Consider the following 19,993-nt stretch of genomic DNA (forward strand, 5'->3'; position numbering starts at 1 on the left):
GGTGCCCAGAGAGGTGATGGAGTCTCCATCCAAGGAGGTTTTAAAGATCCAGGGAGACAAAGCTTTGGCTGGGATGCTCTATTTTGGGCTGGTCTTGGCTTGAGCAGGGGGTTGGATTATATGTGACCTCCTGAGGTCCCTGCCCACTCTGAATTTGCTGTGATTCTAGGACCTGACATGCGTGTTCCTGGCGGTTTTAAAGACCCAGCTAGACAAAGCCCTGGCTAGGTTGATGTGGCTGGGGTGGGGCTCGTCCTGCTTTGAGCAGGGAGCTGGAGTAGGTGTGACCTCCTGACATCCCTTCCACCCTGACTTTTCTGAATTTCTCGGACTTGACATGCGTGTTCCTGGGCCTTGCCCGGGCAAAACACGTGTGCTCACTCACGTGAGCTCTCCCGGTGTCCGCCCCTGCAGCCCATGCGCGGTGGGCGCAACCACCCAGCCCGGCGCAGCCCAGCCCACGTGCTCCGACCGGAAGGAAGCCGCCGGTAGCTTCCTCCGCAGTGCGCAGGCGCCAGGTGGCACACGTGATTGGCGAGTGGCGCGCATGCGCTCTGATAGAGCGCGCATGCGCGGGCGGCGGGCTGGCGGCGGCCGAGGAGCCTTAAAATGGAAGATGAGGAGGTCGCCGAGAGCTGGGAGGAGGCGGCCGACAGCGGGGTAAGGGCGGCCTCTGCTCTCGCTCCGCGCGCGGAGGCACCGGGGCTCGGCGGCAGAGCGGCCGGGGTCGCCCGGGCTTGGCAGCGCCCGACTAGGCCTCTTAAAGGGGCCGCATCCCCATTTCCTCCGCCCACCCCCCCCCCGGGCTCCTCATGCCCCTGGGCTCCAGGGCGGGGTTGGAAGGTGCCCAGGACGCCGGTGCATGGCAGGAGTGGTGCCAGCTGATGCAGGGCAGTGATTTCTTTCCTCTATTCAGCACTGGGGAGGCCACATCTGGATTTTTGGGTACAGCTGTGCTACACCCTTCCCCCCTTTCCCCCCCCCTCCCCCCCGAAGGGATGCGGGTGAGTTGGAGAGAGTCCAGTGGAGGGCAAGGAAAATGGTTCAGGGCTGGGGGACAGGACTGGGAGGAGAGGCTGAGGGAAATGGGCTGGCTTGGTTTGCAGATGGGCAGTAGGCTGTTACCCACCCCCTCAGTCTTCCCAAGTGTTGGGGGGACTGAACCCTTCCAGCCCCTCTTGTTTACAAAACTCCCTTCAAAGAGGATGGAGCTGGTCTGTTCTCAGTGGGGGCAGATGATAGAACAAGCAGCAATGGGCACAAGCTGCAGCAAGGAAAGTTGAGGTTGGATATTAAGGAAAACTTTCTCACCAAGAATGTAGTAAAGCACTGGAACAGATTACCCAGGGAGGTGCCTGGAGGTGTTTAAGATCCAGGTAGACTTGAGTTGGGATGATGTGGTTGGAGCAGGGGGTTGGACTAGATGTGACTTCCTGAGGTCCCTTCCCATCCTCATTGTCCGTGAGCGGCCCTGTCCCTGTGCAGACCTGGCTGGACTCAGCTTCTGCCGCCAGGTCCGTCCCTTCCTTCTAGTCCGGTTGGAAAAGAACCTCCCGGTGCTTGTTGTAAACTAATGGCCTGCTCCTTCTGCCTGCCAGCCTCTACTCTGAGGGCCGTTTTGGGACCCTTTCCAGGTTGTAGGGTGGCACTCCTCTGGTTATGTGCTCCAGACACGACTTGACTCTCTCTCCTCTGCTGTGAAACATTAAAGGTCTGCTTTCTAGCTCCCAGGAGAGGCAGGGTTCCCTTCTGAAATCCTCTTTTGAAGGCGCATGTGGGTATGGTGTGACATATTAGAGTCCAGCAAGGCTAAAACAATTGCTTGGTGTTCAGGAGCCAGCTCTGTCGCTTGCATTTCCACATTAGAAGGCGCCTGAAGGGTCCTAAATGCTTGCATGCATCATTACGCTACTGGAAGTACACGGTTGCTTGAAGTGTAGCAAGGGTGGATGATCAGCAGGAGGTACACACCTGCTTAGTCGGGGAAGGGGAAATTGTTCAGTGACATAAGAGCAAACCACTACTGTGAACAGGTTCTCTAATGTTTGCAAGGCAGACAAGCTAAGTAACAATCAGCGTGAGTTGTGAAGAGCTAGAATTTCATCTTGGATGGTGCCTCTCTACACTTTTCTCCCTGATTAAAATAATATTAAACTGTTATAGGGTATTTGGGTTACAGTCTGTGGGAGACTATGTTAAGCAATGGAAAGCTTGTAAGCCTGGGTCTTCAAGTAGCATGTGAGATATCAGTGATACACCAATAGCATGTGGTCAGGTGCATAAAAGCTGTTTCAGTGACGTTGCTGATCCTTCATGCTGTGGGGAACATTGTCATGACCGCTGGAGATGAGTCTCCATCTCATTAAACAGTTCCATCGGGGAATCTAACTTAGGAAAATCTCATTTTTTGGTGCTGGTTCTCCCCAAACTGCTTTCCCAGTGGAGTACAGAAGACCAAAGCTACTGGGTATGGCCCATAGTCAGCTACACTGGGGAGCAGACTGAGAGTTGAGCTGTAAATGCTCAGTGCTTACAGTGGTATACCTTGTAGCTGTGTTGGTCTAAAGACACGGGCAGACAAGGTTCTTTGAGTAAATCTGATATCTTTTATTAGACCAATTCAAATAGGTGGAAAAATTCTTAGCAAGCTCTCGGGTACAAATACCCTTTATCAGGCTGAAGTAGTATCTGTAGTTCGTGTGCGCTCTTCCTAGATGGAATGAATAGTAAAGAAGCCTGAGGCTGGTATGCAGGCAAGAAAGCCAACCTCTGGCTTTCAAAGAAAGCTTGCAAAGAAGAATTTTTCCAGCTATTTGATTTGATCTAAAAAAATTATCGGGTTTACCTAAAGAACCTTGTCTGCCAGTGCTTACAGCTGCTTCTAAAACCAATCAGCATCTTCATGTCTGTTAAGAACAAACCTAACTAGTTGCAGTGTTGGACCAACCGCCCAGGATGGATACTCATAGGAGTTGACAATGGGACCAGTGTTGCTAGTGGTGGAGAAAGGGCCAAATGAGAAAAGGAAATAAGAAGCAAATAATGGGAGAGGTTGGGAAATGAGCTGAAGGACAGGGCAGGCCATGTGACTCTTATCACAAAAGATATACTTGCCAAATTAAAGCCAAGTAAAAATAGATATATGCTTGCTTGAGAACAGCTACCGTACCCACTGCCAGGCTGTGACATTTGAGAAAACTGCTTTAGTGGAACTGCCCCGGTCTTTGAATCATGAGGAAGAGTTATGTACATGAGCCCGTGGACTGACCTGATCTTCAGTTGCTAATAGGTCATTGCATAGGACACAGCAAGACTATTTCTCCATCTGTTCCTGGCTCTGAAATACACAGTTGATGACTGCTACATCCAGAGCTAGCAGGGTGAGACAGACAGGACTTTTCTTACTGAACAGGTGAAGGAAACATAAGTGCTTAACTCTGGTCATTTATGTTCTGACAAAATGAGTGAAATGGTATTCTAGAAATAGTATACTTTCACCCAGTGCATACTTAAATATTTTACTATCACAGCTATTCAGATGGGTATGCCTGGGTAGTTCAGGGCGAACATTAGGCTTTTACGAGACTGATATCAGTAGAAATTGTGTAGTTCTAAGATTCCACATGAAAAGTTCTATTCAAACTTACACCTGCCTCTGCAGGGTACTCCATGCATCATTTTGGTGCATGAGAGCCAGAAAGTGAAAGGGATTATTCTTGGTGGATCACTGTCAAAAGTAAATAGGGTGGAGAAGGGGAGAGAAATCCTAAATTGCAAGCATCTTTTAAGAACATGCTTAATCCAACATGCTGGTATTGGTAGCTAGCACAAAAATGTAAACATGAGATTTCATGGGCGGTTGCCCTTTAGCTAATGTTTCTAGCGTTTCTCCAGTGGCGTCTTTGCTGAAGACATGCCACTGACTCACTAGGGTTTAGTCGCTTGTATTATATTGATATTGTAATATCTTTTTAGATGATAATTTATCTCCAATTTTCATCACCTAAGTAGCAATGAAGATGTGTATAAAAGTGACCCACAAAGGATTTTTAAGAAACCAGGCCTTTGTTTTTGCCTCTTGGTGTCTGGCACATAAAGAAGACCTGAAGACTTGTATAGGTTGTGTTTGCTTTCATCTTCTGCTTTAAGAGACCAAGAACATGAACTCTGGTCTCCCTAGGTGATGTTAGAGCAGTGGTTCTCAAATTTATTAGGCTCGGGACACCCCTCCATAACTTTTGTGAATTGAGTGGCACAAAAATTTCAAAAACTAACTTCTATATTACAGTGTTTACCTCCTTGTAGAGGGGATGGATAGTGGGGATGGGGAATTGTCTAAGCAGTGGTAAGTCTGTTTTTTCTATCCAATTTATCTGCTTATCTCCTTGCACCTCAAGGCACCCTTCAAAGGATCTGATGGCACCCCAGGGTGCCCTGATACTGTGGCTAAGAATCACTCTAGTAGAGGGACGCTCGAGTTGTCATACGTGAATGTGAAAGCTAGATACAAATCCAAGATGGTGAAGATTGCCTTGTCCTCCTATTTCTGGTGTTGTCACCTGACGCACTGTTGCTGTTCTGTAGGGACAGACGAATATTGAATGTCCAGCGTAAGGGGGGGAAAAAACCAGAAAGGCCTTTCTCATATGCTTGGAAAAAATCCGAATAAAACACACACAACTACTCAGAAAATGAGCACAAATTAAAGTTTCTTTTTTGCTGGTCACTTCTTAACTAGTAGGTCAGACACCTGAGGACTGAATACCTACCAGCTTTTATCTCATCTGTGTGAGCCTGAATACCATCTTGGATATTCTTGCTTTAGCCATTATAAATTTTACATCTCTATCAAATCCCCCATTGTGGTAGCATCTGAATTCCTTCCAGCATTTTGTTTATTTTATCCCAACATGTCCCTGTGAGGTAGGGACATGCTGCTGCTTCATATAGATGGGCAAGTGAGGTACAAAGAGGAAGAAAAAAACCAAAACAATTTTCCTAAAGTCACAAACTTCCTATGTGTCAGCGCGGGGGGGATTGAGCCTAACCACTAACATTGCTTAGGGTGTAGTCAGCTTCCTGTCTGCAGAGTGCTTTCTTTTTTTTTTTTTTAGTTTTTTTAATCTGCTATAGGGGAGCATGGAAACGCAAGAACTGGCAGAGCAGCTCCTGGTAGCTGTAATGTCTGGACCTGTCACACTTGGTTTCAAAATCCATTAAACTTCAAACTGGCATCTTCACTATAGGGTTACTCGGGCACATACTATACCAGTCTGAGCTCTAAATCATCTGTTTTGTTTGCTCATCTGTTCATCTCCATGATGTGTGCTTCTGAAATTGCTAAGGCTGCTAATAGCAAGAATTCTTGCAAGTGATATCTCTTGTTGGACCAGCTGCATAGCTGGGGTAGACATAGGCAAGCTTTTTGGTATTGCAGTACCTTTCCTCAGGCTGACCAATGCTAGACAGAATATAACCTTTTGTTTTGTGCTGATACAATGGTGGTGGTCCAGAAGGAAGATGTGCTTTTCAGAAGTAGACTGCAAAGGGAAAGTCACCATTGCTGGTCATGTGTGTTTTTAAAAAAAAAAAAAAATACAGCTGCATTGATGTCCATCTGCCATAAGAGGCTACTTAACTTGCTTAAAACACAAACCATCACTTGCATTTGGTGAAGGGTAAGAGCGATCATTGCTTATGGGCTCAGAGGACTTTAATGTGGGCATGTTACTGATGCTTTTGTTCATGAAACTAGCAACAACAGCATTTTTTCACACCTTTCATTGGGTGATGCAGTTTTGACCTAAAACAAGCCCTCTGTACCCGCTGCAGTTAGGCAGCTCTGCACTCTGAGGTGACTAATTCTGATTTCTCCTCTTAGCAAGGTAGCTCACTGGGATAGATGAACTTTTTGTCACATTCGGTTAATATTGCAGTAATATCTCCTTCGGAGCTGCTTCGAGTAGTTCTGCAGCTGAAAAGTTCTTCAGAGGTCTTATGTTTGTATCGCGTGCTCAGAAGGGAGTGCTGTTAAACTTCTTTAAAAATAAGTTTTGATTCCAAATTTAGGCCCTATTGCTAGTTTATTACAGCATATATTGTAAGAGCTTTCTGTGCAGGCTTAAAACTAAACCTCGCATAGTTCAAAGTCTAAGTTTAACTTGAACCCTGCCCCCTGGCTAGATGTGTCTTATGATACAGAGCCCCTGAGTAGCAGAGTCTTCAAGTTTGTTTTTTCTTAATTCTCAATTGCCAGCTGAAAATATGAGCAGTTGAGCAGAAGAGACTGGGTCTTGCAGATGCCTTCTATGATTGTATGTTGTACCTCTTCATTTACAGGTTCAAAATGTTGCCCGTGTTCCTGTGAAACAGCCTGGACAGTTACGGAAGTAGCTGTCCGAAACGGAGCTCAGGGTGTCCCCACCTAAAACCTGCCCTTCAATTGCAAAGTCCTGCCACCACTTTATGTTAAAAGGCTGAATTTAGGTTGTTGCCTAAGCTGTCGCAGTACATTTTAACCAACTTCAGACATGATCAAAGTACAAAGAAGTCAGGGTGAAATAATATTTAAGAACCTCATTTGCAGACTGACAAGCTGCCTTGCTCCCTCTAGTCACAAAAGAGCAATTTGGTGAAGTTGGACAAATACAGTGAGATGTTAGTGCTTAAAGATAGGATTACACAGCTCTCAGTTCATTGTAAGATTAATTACTGAGGAGACTTGCGGCGAATATAGACCGTATAGGGATGAACTTTGATGTCAAGGACTATAAAGGAATATGAAAATATTGCCACTTCCTGGAGTTCATATCCAGTCCAGAGATCACAGGTGCTTTGAAACCAGGCCATGTAGGTTTATAGATTGTCACCTAGGCCTGCCAGATGGTTGTGGCGGCTCCCGTTTCCCAGTCTAGCTGCAGAGGCTTCTCGCTAGCATTAAGGAAGATCGAAGCATCCCTGAAGTTGAAAGCCGCCTGGGTCTCCTCAGCCTTGCATTAGCTACAGACTGCAGCCAGGATTTAATGAAAGCAGAGTAGCCTGGAGAATTAATTAATGGAGCAGCCCGATTCCCAACAGCCTCAGGAATCGAAATGTTCCATTAATTAATGGAACATTAATTTCTCTTCAGAGGAAAGAAATGGATACTTAATGGAGAAACAAATTAGTCGTATCTTAGAATTATCTCATGTTTGAGGGTCTCCCAAAGCACCTTATTTGGATTTTTGTGGCTTTATGGCTAAATTATGTACTTAATAATGGCTTATGCAGTTGTGAAAGCTAAACCTGTTTCTGCTGAGAAAGGGAATGCTAGGTCACCGGGGTCATTGATGAAAGCCAATGGGATCTTTGCTAATTGGTAGAAATCACCTTGTTTAACGGTATCCTAAAACAAAATGATTCTGGAGCTAAAACCTACTCAATTTATTCGCTCGAACCATTTTGGTGTATTCAGCAGAAATCTGTAGTAAGGGATGTGCCTGGTGTTCTTGAGAGCTGTAACAGTCTGATAATGTTTTAGGAAGGTGTAGTACTCGGTGACGGTTACAGTCTGTGCTGCCAGTATGGAAGTTTGGATATTTTCTCTTTTTCCTCCCAAGTAACCCCAAATTGTTGCATAAGCTTATCCTTAAAAAGACACCACCCCCACAACATTAAGGAATTATGTAATCTCTGTAAAGCTCTCTTGCTCCTTTGTTTCTAAGGGGCTTCTTAGCAAGGGAGAAACAGATTATGCAGGGGAAAGAATGACACTACTTTTGCATTGCATCACCCTTGAGTTATCTTTTTTCCCCCCCAGTTTACTTAACTTGAGACAGAAGTGAAGAAAGACCAGTGATTACTGGAAAAGAGCACTAATGCATCAAATAGGTTCATCTAACATGAAAACAAACAAGCAAAGAAACCCTGCAGAGGAGCCACATGTGCAAAACCTAGAAATACCAGTAAATCTGAAGTCTAAACATTTCATAGATAATCTTCAGGAATAACTGGGACAAAAGCGATGCCTTTTCTTTATTTGCACCCCTGCAGAATTTCTGCCTGTAATGAACTTAAAGGAATTTCCTTCTCATGGTACGAGTCTGTTGAGAGTGGTGAATCGGAGGACTCCAAGCTCAGACCAGGCTGTTGTGGATACACCCGAGACTTGCCTGTGCTCTAAGGGTTTGCTGGGAAAGCTCTACTGGCAGCCTCTCATCCCAGTGGAGATGCAGTTTCTGCTGACATGAGTCTTCTTGCCAGTATGGATTCATTTCTTGGACAGAATAAGCTGTACTGACAAGAAGACTCTTGGCTTGCATAACTGTTGACATGAAAGATTTCAGAGTATACTGTGTTGAGGGGACTGTCTTTTTAATTTTTATTTTTCTGCCCCCCCCCAACCTGACTGGCATGATTAAGAGCTGACTAAGCCTAATTCTTGATTTTTCTTTCTTACTGCAACCTCAAATTAAAGAAGCACCCTCTGATTGTGTGAACTGGACTAGAGGACCTTGTGACATCCCTTTCAGCTCTACTTCCCCATGATCCTATGAACCAGACCTGCTTGGTGTGGCATGGTTTTGAACTTCAGACAAAAAAGATGTCCGTGGTGAGCATATTTAGGTTACCTTGGAGAATGGGTGCCCTTCATCTCCTGTTCTGTAGCATATGCTAGAAAATGTAGATGCATAGTGGAGTCTCCCGCAAGCTAAATGACTAAAGCTATATTAGGTTTGCCTCATGTACTGAACGACAGCCTCATAATGGATGTGTCAAATTACTTTTCAGTGAGTCCTGATATTTTAGTGCATCTTGGCATTTGTCTCTAATGCAGATGGAAGGACATGTTGATATTCAATGCTAAGGTCAGGATAAATATTCCACTTCTGTTGATTCCCCATCCATAACCAGGTTCTTAATGCCAAGGAGTAGTGTTTTGCATATTCTTTCTGTTGGATTCCCTTTGGTCTTTAAAAATGACTGTGATGAGGCAGCCTATGGGAATTCTTTAGTAAATTAGGAATCTGGTCACAGGTCCCTTTTTCAAGAGGAAGAAAGGGAGTGTAAAATGACTTTGTTAGCAAGAGCTACACATACCATGCTCAGGAAAAACAGCAACCTTAATTGTATCATGCTAGTAAAATGAGGACAAAGGAGCCTCCTATAAGAAAAGCTAACAACATCAAAAGATTAATAGCATAGTTGGTCGTCATGACTTGTACAACTGCGTACACGCAGGATGATCTTTTCTAATGGTAGGTTTAATTGCATCTCCTGTGAGCTCATGCCTTCCAGTTGTCGTAGTGCTTTTGGCACTCAACGGCTGTAAGTCAGACCCTAATTTTAACATGTTATCTGCCCAGCTTAATGACATAGTGCAGCTGTAGGAGGATGGAAGATAGTTGGCATCAGCAGGAAAACGTCTTCCAGCAGCGGCTAAAGTTGATCCCGTTTCAACTTCAGTGAGGAGAGGAGGATGTGCCGGGTGTACCAAGTCTTCAGGCTAAGTGCTTACATCACAACATCTGTTTTGACAGTGTGCTAGACGCGTGGTAACAAGCTCACTAGCGTGTTGCCAACTTAATGGACAGATGTTTCTTAATTGTTCATAAAAACATTCTCCAAATCCTAACTTTTCTTACCTTGAGTGTAGAATGCAGCAACAATAGGGAAATGTGAAACAGACCATGATTGCAAGATAACACCATTATTCAGAAGAAAAATATGCAGTGATTAATATTGTGGGGTTTTGTAATCACTGCATAAAACTTCTTTAACCCTGATGGCTGGTCCGCAAGTCATGGAAGTTTTCAACACAGTTGGAAGCTCTTAGTTCTGTTGTTGTTCATAGTGGGTATTGGGGTGAAGTTGGAGCCCCGCACAAGTGGTGATTACTTGGATCAAGAATGTAACAAGATTAATGTCTGGAGAGGATAGCGTCAACAGAGAGCCCAATTGTTGTATTGCCATACCGCACAGTAGCAGTGTAACAGCAAGGAGTCCTTAAATGGACAAAGGAATTGCACTACAAGAAGTACAGTGATGGGAAAGAAAGCAATAGAAAACAGATGGAGGTAAGGGGAAAAGTTCTCTCACACTTCCAGCATGCAAAGTAAATTTCTGTGATGCGAACAATTGGGGTTTGACATAGACAAATGCAGGGTGCTGCACCTTGGGAAAAGGAATCCACAGCATACATACAAGCTGGGGAGCTCCCCCCTTGAGAGCACAGAGGCAGAAAGGGATCTTGGAGTCATTATTGACTCCAAGATGAACATGAGCCGCCAATGCCAGACTGCAGCCAGCAAGGCCAGCTGTACCTTGTCATGCATCCAAAGATGCATCTCAAGCCGGTCCAGAGAGGTGATCCTCCCCCTCTATGCGGCACTGGTCAGGCCACAGTTGGAGCACTGCGTCCAGTACTGGGCGCCGCACTTCAAGAGGGATGTGGCCAGCCTGGAGAGGGGTCAGAGGAGGGCCACCCATTTGGTGAGAGGGCAGCAGGGCAGGCCCTACAAGGAGAGACTGAGGGACCTGAGCCTGTTCAGCCTCAGCAAGAGGAGGCTGAGGGGGGACCTAGTGGCTGCCTACAAACTCATCAGGGGAGATGAACAGCAAATGGGTAGAGCCCTTTTTCCCCCAGCACCACTTGGGGTAATGGGGGACAATGGTAATAAGCTGATGGAGAGTATGTTTAGGTTAGAGATCAGGAGGCAATTTTTTACAGTTGGGGTGACCAAAATCTGGAACCAGCTTCCCAGGGAAGTGGTCCTCGCTCCTACCTTGGGCAAATTCAAGAGGAGGTTGGATGATCACCTGTCTGGGGTCTTGTGAACCCACCATTTATTCCTGCCTGTGGCAGGGGGGCAGGCGAGATGATCTGTTCAGGTCCCTCCTGACTCTAACTACTATGAAGAAGAACCACAAGGCAGAAGTACTTGTATAAGAGTGTGTGATGCTCTGTCTGCAGGACAGTTTGATAGGCAGACATACCAACTAGTTGGCATTTTACTTCAAGTTGCTTAGTATGCTGTTCGTTAATGACTGGGAGTTAATAATACAAGTTAGAGCAGTAACCATCCTCAGGATTGATTTAATGACTATAAATATTGCCTAAGTGAAGCGTAAATAACCTGTTGCTAAAATCCAGGGAATCCACCCAGGTGACTGATATATTGATTTTTTTTTTCCTTCTGTCATCCTTACCCCCTCTGCAGCTCTGTACTGGGAAGATTGCCCCATTCACTGGGCAATCTGGAGGGGAATGCTGCTAAAGTTGGTGGATTAGTTTCAACTGGAAAGCGCGGGGGTTTATGGAGATGCTGATGTAGTTTTCAGTGGCTTATACATACTCATCCCCTCTTCTATCTCCTGCCCTAAAAATATTTGCTTCTATCTCAGTTTGTGTAGCTGGACTGAGTCTGAGATGGGTGTGCGTGTGCAAGGTCACCCAAGTCGAGCTAGCAAGGAAACACTGAGTAGGAGGCATTGTGGCACAGATTTTGGGTAGCGTTGGACTATTCCTTACTCCAATCTCGGGAATATTTTAAAAATGGGGAGTAGCCTTCGTCTTGTCTGCCTCTGCTGTGACTCTAGGGTTCTTCTGGGGAGGAGGAATTTTCAACCGACTTGCAATGGTTTATACCTTTTGTAATTAACGGTTCGGTGAGGAAACATTAAAGGGTGACTGAACCCAGTTTTGTCTCCTACCAAGAGCACCTAAGGAAGCAGGGACATGGTGGGCAGAGGGGTAAGAGAAGATACAGCACTGATGTGAAGACCGTAAAGAGCTAGGCTATTGATCACAAAAGGTAGAAGCCCCCTCCTGCTGAATTACCAAGGTGTGCGTTTGTGAGGGTGTGGATGAATGCTGGAGAACTGTCTTGAGCACAGCAGGGAGTCTCTGGTAATGGCTTGTTAGGGGGTGAAGGGGAAAGAACAGATGCGTCTGAGAAGGTGAGGAGCTTGCTATCGCTACCCACCATTGTGATGATGGTATCGGTCCACCTGCTTGTCTGGCTATGCAACATTGGCCGTGTCCAGATGAGCGTAGACGTTTGGTTTCCAGGGGACAACTGCAGCAGCACATCAGCCAGAGCATGCCTCCTGCCAGCCAGGTTCTGGTTTTGAGCAACACATGCTGCCCCTTTGTGTGCTGCTTTGCTTTTTTTGCATGTTTTTTTTTACCTCTGGATATGCAGAGGTCAAAAAAATCCTCATGATGCTCCCTTGCAGTGTGGGGAACAGATGAATGTGTACTATGTGACCCTGCAGGCATGTCTGTGGCATCACACACCACACAGCTGCACTTGTCTGGACGCAGCCATTGACATGAGAATCTGAAATTGCAGGGGGATCTGTGTTTGAGAGAGACTGAAAACTTACTCCCCAGATTTCGCCAGGCAGGCTGCAGTTTTGGGAAGTGTGGCCCAGACCCAACTTCTTCCCACAGTTGCAAGCTGTTCTATCCAAAAGCCTTTGCTACTGAATTTGGCTTTTATAAGAGCATCTCTTATCTATCAGAAGCAAAAAAAAAAAAACCCCAAACCCTCAAGCAAATGCCTTTGCCGCCTTGAATTTCTTTCCTTCTCTTTTTTCTTTTCTTTTTTTTTTTTTTACTGTAAGATATGCAATTTTTTTTGAAGCCGTTAGACTCCTTAATGAGGTAGTACTGCAGTCTGGTGTGTCTGGGCAGGGGCACCTTGAACCTAAGCTAGGTTTTAAGTCACTCTTTGTCTTACTGGACTATAGATCAGCAAACTGAAGGTTTGCTGGGGTATAGCTTGAAGCCAGCACTTTCTTGAGAAAATGCAAGTTAGTTTCTTTCTAAGCTAGGCAACTTATTAACATAATACAGGCTGTATTGATTACTGGTCTGAATTTCTCAACAGTAGTCATTTTAAAAGATTCAGGTGGGTAATATGCTATGTGTAGAGTCTAAGGCAGTGGTCCTCAAGCTCTTAGACTCAAGGTTCCCCTTGGAAAATTTCACCTCTTGGTTTCATTCATGTTTTGAATGCAAACATACAGAGCCATTCTTGTGTTGCAAAGAATTCAGAAAGACCACAACAGGTCAGCTTGTTTTGAACAGGACTCCTATTTGAAATCTCTGGGGTTAACTTGTTAATCACGTGTAGGTATGCAAACACCTAGCTGTGCTAATATGGACAGCACCCTTAAAAGGATCTCGCAGCACTTTAAGTTGAAAATCACTGGTCTCAGCTAAGTCGTCAGACCCGAGTCTCTTCATTTTCACGTTCTTGCAGAACTCTCTTCCCTCTCAGGAGTTTCTAGGTCCACTTCCATGGGGCTACTTTGAAGCTTATAATGCTCTTACTGTGCTGTTGGCCATCTCTTCCCCATGAGAGTTTTTAACAAGGAGTCAAGCCAAGTATTAAATGGCTTCCTTTAAAAGGACTGTGGTGGAGGACAGATGTGGGTTCGCTTTCAGATCTGGCTGATGCTTGTGTTCAAACTAACTGAAATGCTGTTAATGAAGGGCATCCAACTCCAAGCTGCTTCTGCGATGTTGCTCCTATTGCACCCTGCTCCCCAAGCAAGCAGCTAATGAGACGTGGTTGAGGAAACATCTTTCCAATCTGCCACTTCTGGTTGAAACACAAGACTCCTTGTGAGAGTCAAATGCTGAACCCCAGAGTTAACACTCTTCTCTAACAGGACATAATCCCTTCTGGCCTGGGGCTGACAAATGAGGCAACACTGTCTTGATTAGATCCTCATTGTTTGTCACCAGCCGGTCCCAAGAGACTTTCGGCTGTCAGCCAGGATAGCCATTTCTCCACTGCCAGTTCCCAGCTGGTCTTTCTGCTGTTGTGGCAGCTGGTGAGGAGGAGGCACCTTCTGCTGCGCTTCTCGTGTGCGTGCGTTCCCTGTTTTCCATCCAGCGTTTCGGCTGGTTACTGCGCAAGCTGAGGAGGTCTCGGGGAGAGAACAGACAGCAGGTTCCTGTAATTATCTGCAGCAGTCCAGAACGGCTTAACTTTGGCTTGACAATCTGTCATTGCATTTAGGTAAAACGCAGTATTGCTAGGTAGCTTCATGTGACCCCTTTTTGCAACCAGGACGTGCAGGATATTGTTACGTACCCCCTTTCAGAGCAGAAACACTTTCTGATGGAGTAGCGTCACCTGCGTGGGTGAAAGTTGCAGCCTCTGTGCAGCCAGTGGGAACTCTTCATTACGTGGGGGGTAATTTTAACAGGCACCTCTGTGCCCTGGCTGGCAGCTGTACCCATCAGGAATGAGAGCAGAGTTAAGATTTGGTGTAGTAACTATGCTTCTTGTTGGCAAGTTTTCAGCTGATTGAAAGGTGTCAGTCAGGGCAGAGATTTCTTTTGAAGGAAGATGATTGTCATAAGTAACAAGAATTTTAAATGACTGGCAGAGAGGTTTTACAATGGGTAAGCAGGCTCCTGTGGCTACACTTTCTCTGTAGCTTTTGGAGGAATATATTGTGTATTGAACTGAGTCTTTGAAGAAGCAGATTTGCCCTGGTGTCGTGTTTGCACTTTGTAGTGATCTAATCTAAAAGGCTCCACGTTGCTGTTGGAGAGAGCATCTTGTCTTCCTAATCCAAATTGCATGGTGTTGCCGTGACTGCTTTGTTGCATTTTGCTCCGGAGGAAGCTTCGCTGGCAGTTGAAGTCCTTCGGTGGGGGGGACCCTTGGCATCAGAGCTGCTGTTCAGATGAGGCCGTCTTTTTAAAGCTGCCATTCTGTCACCAAGGAACTGAAAATGCTGCTATATATGTAGCCAGCTTCAGTCTCCAACCGTATTTAGTGTTCTGGTGCTCTTGGAGCATGCGATGAAATGTATGTTACCATTAGGGGTTTCTCCCCTCCCTCCCCCTCTTTTTTTCCCCCCCTCCCCCAGCAAGACTTGTGTCTTCTGAGCGTGACTTACAAGAGAGGATAGTGCGGTAAAAGAGAAGCACAGATAAAGAAGTGACAGGTGTCTTTAAACAGACTCTGGACTAAGACATGAGATTTCACTCTTTTTCTCTCGTTCCTCTTGTAGGAAATAGATAGACGGTTGGAAAAGAAACTGAAGATCACACAAAAAGAAAGGTAATGGTGATAGTCTGAGATGCTCTTAATCTGGTCTTCCCCGGGTGCAGCTAGATGCTTGCCAATCTGGAGGGCTGGTACGGTGGGCTTGGGCTGTTAGAAGTCTCGAACGTAGTGGGTAATCTTTTCACCGAGATGAGAATTGGGAAGGCTATAATACAGCATGCCGCTAGATGGCACTTGTAATCCATGGCAGCATTTGCAGCAATCCTTGTATCTTTATATGGCCACCACTTTGGAAAAGCCATTTAAAAAATAAATAAGTAAATGCCGTGGATAGCAAAACGATGAAACGGGTGAGGTCAGCAGATCCCTGCCTCTGCCTGCCCTCATCTGGTTTGCTGAGCTATATGCCAGTGAGACTTCCTTTTTTTGTTTGGCTTGTCTGCATCCTAGTTTGGGCTGCTGAAAGGGAGGAAAAGTTTATACTTGCTGCTGTATGCAAGTTAGGAAATGGGGAGGGTTGTAATCTCCTGCTTTCTCTTCCTCCTGCTGCAAAAATACTGATGAGGGTCAATGTATTCATCCTCACTGGGCCATCGGGAGGCTTTAGGTTGTGTTTCCTTCACCATCTAAAAAATCAGACTGTGCTTTGATGGGAAGGTGGGGAGGGATTGTGCCAGTGGGGGGTGGGGGGACTTAATTCCAAAAAACCTGGAGAAATGGAGCAAACATAGATGTGGCTAAACCTGATGATGAGGGCTCTCTGAATCCCCGCTCCTGGAGGGGGAACGTTGGCTTAAGCACATGTTCAGCTGTAAGTGCCCAAATCCCTTTTTGTTCCTGAGTGTTAAGGAGTATTTCAGCTGCTCTGCCAGCTGACTTTTTATCTGTGAAAATGTTGTTCTTAAATTTGTAAGATGGGTGCTGGTTGCAAAACAATTTTACTCTCTTTTCCTGTTACTGAAAAGGGAGATTTTCTTCTGCTCAGCAGTCTGCTAACCTCTTCTCCCTTCCCCCCCCTCTTTTTTTTTTCTAATGAAGTGTGGATGGTTGGTCTTCTTGCCTGTTAGATTTAAGCATACAGGGGAAATCTCCGATGATCAGGATTACTCCTGTAACAGAGTTGGCACTGTAACAGGGTCTTCGACTACGGTAGGATGCTGCTTTTCATGGAGACAGTTAAACCACAGGACTCCTGCTCAGAACCCAACATCCTTTCTCATAGCTGGCTCTGTACACTGATCAGTTATTTCTTTTTTTCTTCAGTAGTAGAAAATCAAAATCTCCTCCCAAAGTGCCGATTGTGATTCAGGACGACAGCCTTCCCTCAGGTCCTCCCCCGCAGATCAGGATCTTAAAGAGGCCCGCAACTAATGGCGTGCTCAGTAACCCCAACTCTGCGAGCAGACCAGCCTTTCCCGTGAAGTCTCTGGCACAAAGGGAGGCAGAATATGCAGAAGCCAGAAAACGAATTCTGGGCAGCGCGAGCCCAGAAGAGGAACAGGACAAACCCATTCTAGACAGGTGAGATGCGCTGGGCTTTAACGGCCATGCCACTTGCAGCCCTGCTCCTGACCCTTGTTTCAGCAAATGACTTGCTGCAGATGGTAGCGTGCAAAGGGAGGAAGAGCTGTGTTGTGATCTGAATACTTCACATTTGAAATGCAAGATAAACCCCACTAATAGGCAGGTGCATCCTGTTAGCAAACTTTGCAAAGTGTATAAATAATAGAAATGAAAATAGATGCCTGCTGGTGACAGCACTCATCGTGGCCTTTTAAATGCCTTTGCTGAGGACGGGGGCCCTGTCTGACATGGCCTGGGGAGGTAGCGCCAGGAGGTCAGCTAGAAATGCCCCTTCCAGGGCAAGGGATCATAATTGACCGCAGTGGGGACATAACCTGTGCTGATAATCATTGACCTTCTGCAAAAGATTGGTGGCTCCTCTGAGCCAGAGGGATGCTATGGGGAAAGGAGCTCATCTGTGGCATTGAGCTGGCTTTCTTGACTCACTTCTTGTGAGATTAACTGAGTCTGTCTCCCTGCAAACTTGCTGTATCAGTGAATGTGGGTTGGAAAGTAACAGACTGTTAACATCAGAATCTCTCTTCCCCTCCCAGTATTTTAAGTGTGAATGTGTCTTCATTGCCTCCTGATCTCCATTCACAGTAATTTGGCCGTCACATGCAGTTGTTCGGGCATGTGCTCTAACTAAATGTGTAATCCCTGGAGCAGTTGTGGGGGAGAAAGCTGTTTGACACCAGGTTGATGACAGCCTCTTTGCAAAAGCCTTGGAAGACTTCCCTCTTGTAAAAAATGGAGCTACTGCACATGGGTGGGGCAGAAAAGGTGATTGCTTGAAAGGCCTCTTAAAAGAAGCTGATGATAATTGCACATAATGGAGGCTGAGCCAAGGCATTTTAATTGCCTAGCAGCAGAGCAGTGCCTTGCACTTGCTGAGTCCTGGCTGCTCAAGAGCAGGGTCAGAGAAATGCAGGACTAACAAACTCTGCATTGCCTTCTCAGCCTTGGAAGCACTGCAGGGCTGCAGCCATGGCAGTGATCTTCTCCTGAGCTTAGCCATATTTATTGGAAGTGTGTGGCGTGAGGCAGAAGCGTTGCTTCTTTTAAAAACAGACTCTGATCTCCTCTCCTACAGGCCAACAAGGATCTCCCAGCCAGAAGACAGCAGACAGCTCAACAATGTGATTAGGCAGCCACTGGGTCCTGATGGTTCACAAGGCTTCAAACAGCGCAGATAAATGTGGGCGAGAGATCATGCTGCCGAAAGCAGGGTCAGCTGCCACGGGTTGCACTGCCGTGGTGGACAAATGGACTTGAGCAAAGGGAACTACCTGGTTTACTTGCACTGTGAGCCCCTTTGCTCTGCCCACTGTGACCTTGAACCCCATGCACTGTGACCTCCCCCTCACCCCCCCGCTCCACCCACTGTGATTGGCACACCGACAAGGGCTGTCCCAAGTCACTGTAAAAGGAAGGGGGGGGCGTTAAGGACTCAAACAGGTGCAGAGTGTTGTGTGTGCCACTTCAGCCGAAGCTAGCGCCAGCAATAATGTTTGTACTCATTAACCTGGGATTTAAAACAAAGATGGGAAACTTCCCCCAAAGCGCATGTTGTCTTCATCACTTCAGAGCAAGTTCTGTTTCAAAGACTTTTTTTTTGTTTGTTTGTTTAGCTTTTGTTTTGGTTTGGGTTTTTTTTTTGGTGGGGGGGAGGCTTTGTTTTATATATGAGATCAACTTTAAACCAAGTGCATGGGAAGGGTTTTAACCGTTTAGTTTGTTTTAATTGAGAGAGGTAGTTGATAGCATTCTAAGAAAAGGAGTTTCGACGAATTTCCGCCAGGATTTGGCAAGCTTCTCTTCCCGATCTGTATTTCCACTGCTGCCAAGCCAATGGAAGAGGACTCCCAGGCTTTCTAATTGCCTTGGCCCTGGAAGCTGATGGAGTCCAGTGGCCTAGTTCACTTACTGCACCTGTTATAAGCTTGATTAGTTTTCTGCTGGCTTGAGGAAGGTACATCCCTTCGTATCTAGGGGGGGAAGGGAGTGTAGGCGGATCCCGTGGAGACCTATGGCCTCTGAGAGAGCAGGGTGAAGGAATAGGGCTCTGTTGCATCCAGGTTTACAAGCTAGGAATAGACTAGTTCAGTACTGTACTGGCCCATGGCAAATGTGGCAACGAGCCATGCTCTGTAAAGCCTGTGCTTGTCGAATGGCTGACATACGGTAGGAGGCAGGACAGCCACCAGGTACAAACCTTGAAGCAGTGTGGCTTTTGAAGGACTGATGGCTGTAACCTTTCAGTGATGGTACAATTCAGTGCTGTACCTGATGCATTTACTTCTAGGAATCATAGACACCGGGAACAAACCCTGTTCAATAAACTTTGGAAAAACTCCCTGTTTTCATGCATTGCTGGTGGTAACAAGTGGCTTTTTGCTAGGCTTCAGGCAGCTGCTCACTTTTTGCTTCTCTAAACCCTGGAAAGAGAAAGGGGTCTAAGGTAGGGTTTCATTTGGCAGTCTGAAAACCTTCCTGGATTCCAGCCATGAAAGAGAAATCTAAGGTACCACCAAATTTATCGTTGCAGTACACTGTCAAATACAATTGCTCCATGGCCTCTCTTGTGTCCTACACTGTCTGGTTTTGTTTTGTTGTGTTGCCTAACTCTTGTGGTAGGTGAGAAAACTGATCTACCCTTCATGGTAATGGTCTTGAGGGATTAGATGAACACTAAGATGTCTTTCTGATGGGACAAAGAGAAGGCATCTTGTATGTTAGAAAGACTCCAGTCCTAGAGGGGATTCACCATGTTGCTAGGGTCTCTTCCTGCACGGCAGAAAAACTGACTGCACCTTTTTGACCTCTGTCTGCTACCACAGAAGGTTTAAACCATTCCTTCAGCCAAAATTGCCCATGGGCTTGTCTGCTTCAAGCTGTGTTCCCACAAATTGCCTTTCTCCACTTCTGGTGTTTGGAGGATGTATTCTGTACTGGCAAAATATGGTCCACCCTCTCTGTGCTCTGTAGGTTGAACGGTGGACATTTGAACCCAGCCTCTTCTACCTGAAAGGAAGCAACTGTACAAAACCTCTGCCTACAGCGAGGTGTATGGGAGATTCCCAGCCAGTAAACTGACACACGTACAGAGATGCAGCAAACAAATTACCAGTGAAACAAAAAACAAAACTGCTAGAATACATATCTGTTCACTGACTTGATCTTCTGTCCCATCGCCCTGTGTGATTCCCTAAATCAGGTGAGCCCTCAATGGTTGTTGAAAAGATTTTTTTTTTTTCTTTTACTCTGCTGTAATTTGAGAGGTGGCCATGTGTACTGATGTCCCCTTTGGCCTGGAGTCATTTCTCAAAGGCTGTAATCTGATGTTTACGGAACTTCCTCTCAGGTAGGGCTTGGCACGTGCCCTGGGGCACCTGTACAAGCCAGGAGCAGCTGCA

The 19,993-nt window shown here is 46.0% G+C and overlaps 1 protein-coding gene across 6 annotated transcripts; it reads left to right on the top strand.

Moving 5' to 3' along the window:
• The first annotated feature begins 514 nt into the window (after positions 1–514).
• On the top strand, positions 515–18,933 carry SZRD1 (SUZ RNA binding domain containing 1). Of its 6 annotated transcripts, none has more exons than XM_090023937.1 (5): positions 515–660; positions 8,456–8,590; positions 15,019–15,068; positions 16,281–16,535; positions 17,671–18,933. In XM_090023937.1, the coding sequence occupies exons 2-5, from the start codon at positions 8,531–8,533 to the stop codon at positions 17,771–17,773; spliced, it is 468 nt and encodes a 155-aa protein (XP_089880063.1). In that variant the 5' UTR covers positions 515–660; positions 8,456–8,530; the 3' UTR covers positions 17,774–18,933. The 6 variants fall into 6 exon arrangements, with proteins under 6 accessions (XP_089880063.1, XP_089880061.1, XP_089880060.1 ...); XM_090023935.1 differs by having other exon boundaries at positions 517–660; positions 16,278–16,535; XM_090023939.1 differs by lacking the exon at positions 8,456–8,590 and having other exon boundaries at positions 524–660.
• The last annotated feature ends 1,060 nt before the right edge of the window (positions 18,934–19,993 follow it).

Source organism: Crocodylus siamensis, chromosome 12 (assembly GCF_052110815.1).
Source record: "Crocodylus siamensis isolate JL-2025a chromosome 12, ASM5211081v1, whole genome shotgun sequence".
Taxonomy (NCBI): Eukaryota; Metazoa; Chordata; order Crocodylia; family Crocodylidae; genus Crocodylus; species Crocodylus siamensis.